This window comes from Propithecus coquereli, unplaced genomic scaffold (genome assembly GCF_000956105.1).
Source record: "Propithecus coquereli isolate 6110/MARCELLA unplaced genomic scaffold, Pcoq_1.0 Scaffold124, whole genome shotgun sequence".
NCBI classification, from domain to species: domain Eukaryota; kingdom Metazoa; phylum Chordata; class Mammalia; order Primates; family Indriidae; genus Propithecus; species Propithecus coquereli.
Genome location: NW_012136525.1, coordinates 1418431 through 1420866, shown reverse-complemented (window position 1 = coordinate 1420866; position 2436 = coordinate 1418431). Strand labels below are relative to the sequence as shown.

Below are 2436 nucleotides of genomic sequence, written 5' to 3'. Positions count from 1 at the left end.
TAATTTCTTTCTATTTTTAGTAGAGACGGGGTCTCGCTCTTGCTCAGGCTGGCCTTGAACTCCTGACCTTGAGTGATCCACCCGCCTCGGCCTCCCAGAGTGCTAGGATTACAGGCGTGAGCCACCGCGCCTGGCCCCCTGCCTTGTTCTGTAGCTCCTGCAGGCATGAAGTTTCTGCAGAAACTATCAGTCCTTACCACTTAGGACAAAAAGGATAGATACTAGAATTGTGAAATAGCAAAGATATAAGGCTGAGAAATATAGAAACAAGATCATCAAATCTCTTTCATTGCACTCTTCTGAAGATCATATAAATGTAGAATCACCATTCTACCTGATATGATCCAGGCAGGAGTTACTGAGACACAAACCTAGAACAGTGACTTTCTCTAACAAATCTCCTCCCTTTTCTCAAGTAATTTTGATCTCTTAAAATGAGGTCTAAAAAGAAATCACATACTCTATTTCTTTTGCACTTTTTAGTACAGGACTTTACTAATTCAACAGATGGTCAGTCAACGAGTTTGTCAACTGGTAAACTAGTCCCACTGCTCAGTTTGGACCATTGCCCATAAAATGAGTTCTCTCAGTTTTCTTTTGCCTTTTTCCTACCCTTCCTTTTCATCAGTCTCCACCTCCATGGCCACTTGCCTTGTACAGTACCTTGGTTCATGGCTGGCTCCTGTTTGCCACTGGTGAGAGCACAGGAGTCAGCAATACGGGCTGGGGCTGGTGGCCGGTGGGATCCCCCTTGCGGGGGCACGTGACCAGTCTGAGTAAGGAAGTGGTTGAGGGAGTCACACAGATTGGCAATGTGATGCTGATCGAGGGTCCAGTTCTTCTGCTCTGCCTGTCGTAGACTCTCCATCAGTTCTACAAACAGGGAAGCAAGCAATGCTCACCTTGCAAAGGCACCAAAGCCCCTCGGGACACATCCCTATTTCACTGTTCCAGTCACATCATAAGTCAGCGCCACTCGTAATATGCATAACAATAATCATTCACATCTTTTAGAGCTCCCCATTTCCAAACTCTCATTCTATTTGTTCCTTACCAAATTCTTATTATAATTTCCATCTTACTGATGAATAAAACAAACTTTCAAAGTGACCGAATGGATCAGCCATGGTCACGCTGTCAGTAAATGGTGACAAAAATACACAATAGCAGTCTAGGGCTTCTGAATTCCTGAGAGCCTTCTCTCTCCCAAAGACAGAACTGACTAGGATAAACCACAGCCGTATTTTGAGATAAGACAAAATTAATTTGAAAATAGTATCAGTATTATCCATCTTGTGTAATGTGAAGGGGAAAACAATGAAATCCTCAGTCTCCAAACTTCACTTAACCACCCTCTTATGGTTTTAGTTTCTATTGGCTGTCTCCACTTACAAAGCTTCCCTCCAGACGTCGTCCTCTGATCACTAACCTGAGAACTGTGATTGCTCAATGCTGGACCAATTGAGCCGATTCACCATCTTGAAGCTTTCCTTCAAGGAGTCGATATTAGAGCACCAGTCAGGAGGAAAGGCTATAAAAAGGAGAGGAAAGTAGATGATAGGACAGAGTGAAGTGTAAGGCAGCAGTCAACTGAAACCAGACTGACTACATGTAAGATTCTTGCATCTATACTTGGACACTTCCTCCCTGTAGGTTTAGGACTAGTAAAGCTACCTATGCTTTAGGTTCATCCCAGCTCGTAGGCAGGAGAATATGTAAAACAATCCCAATTCATCCAAGAATTCTATAACATAGAGCCCTAAGTAGCAACTTCCACTTGCTCAGAGGAGATCTCATGAAGAAGCAAGGCTAAAAGACCCACTACTGACTTTCTAACCAATTGCACCTCCATGCCAGAGTTGGGACAAGGGAGTCATTCCAGCCTCTTCTAGGATCTCTGTGCACCCTCCTTACTCACCAAAGCCAGTGCTGTTGATGGGAGCCTGGCCTTGTGCCTGTGGCTGCGGGGGTGGTGGCTGCTGGGCAGGGTGGGAGTGAGGATGGTGCTGATGAGGGTGGTAGCCTCCATGCTGCAGTGGAGGCGGATGCATGGCCATCACAGGGGGAGGCCCGTAGCCTTCAGCCCCAGCTTGCTTTCCCCCTGGTGGGGTACAACCATCTGGGCTTGGGGTGTGCAGTGGAGGAGCACCCCCTACAGTTGAGGGGCCCTGGGCTGGTGCCGGCTGCTGCTGTGGCTGGGATTGCTGGGGAGGTGGCTGTGGTGGTGGCGGCTGCTGCTGCTGCTGCTGCTGCTGTTGTTGAGGCGGCGGCTGCTGCTGCTGGTACATGTAGTAGTTGTTAGAGGGTGGCATGTCCCCGAGGAGAGACGAAAAGCCTGCAGGTGGGGGAGTAAGCAGGCAAGTGACTTAGGCAATGCATTTTTCATGAAATGGGATTTTCAGTGGTTTGAGATGGGAGACCTCAGACAGAAATTGA

General features: G+C 47.5%; 1 protein-coding gene across 1 annotated transcript in view; it reads right to left on the bottom strand.

The window, feature by feature from the left end:
- Nucleotides 1-586: 586 nt before the first annotated feature.
- The window catches only part of FOXJ2 (forkhead box J2), a 32614-nt gene continuing 30764 nt past the window's right edge, over nt 587-2436 (bottom strand). The window contains exons 6-8 of the mRNA XM_012637797.1: nt 1919-2335; nt 1430-1531; nt 587-873 (exon numbers count right to left, since the gene is read on the bottom strand). Coding sequence (XP_012493251.1) covers nt 587-873; nt 1430-1531; nt 1919-2335 — 806 coding nt within the window. The remainder of the gene's footprint in view (nt 874-1429; nt 1532-1918; nt 2336-2436) is intronic.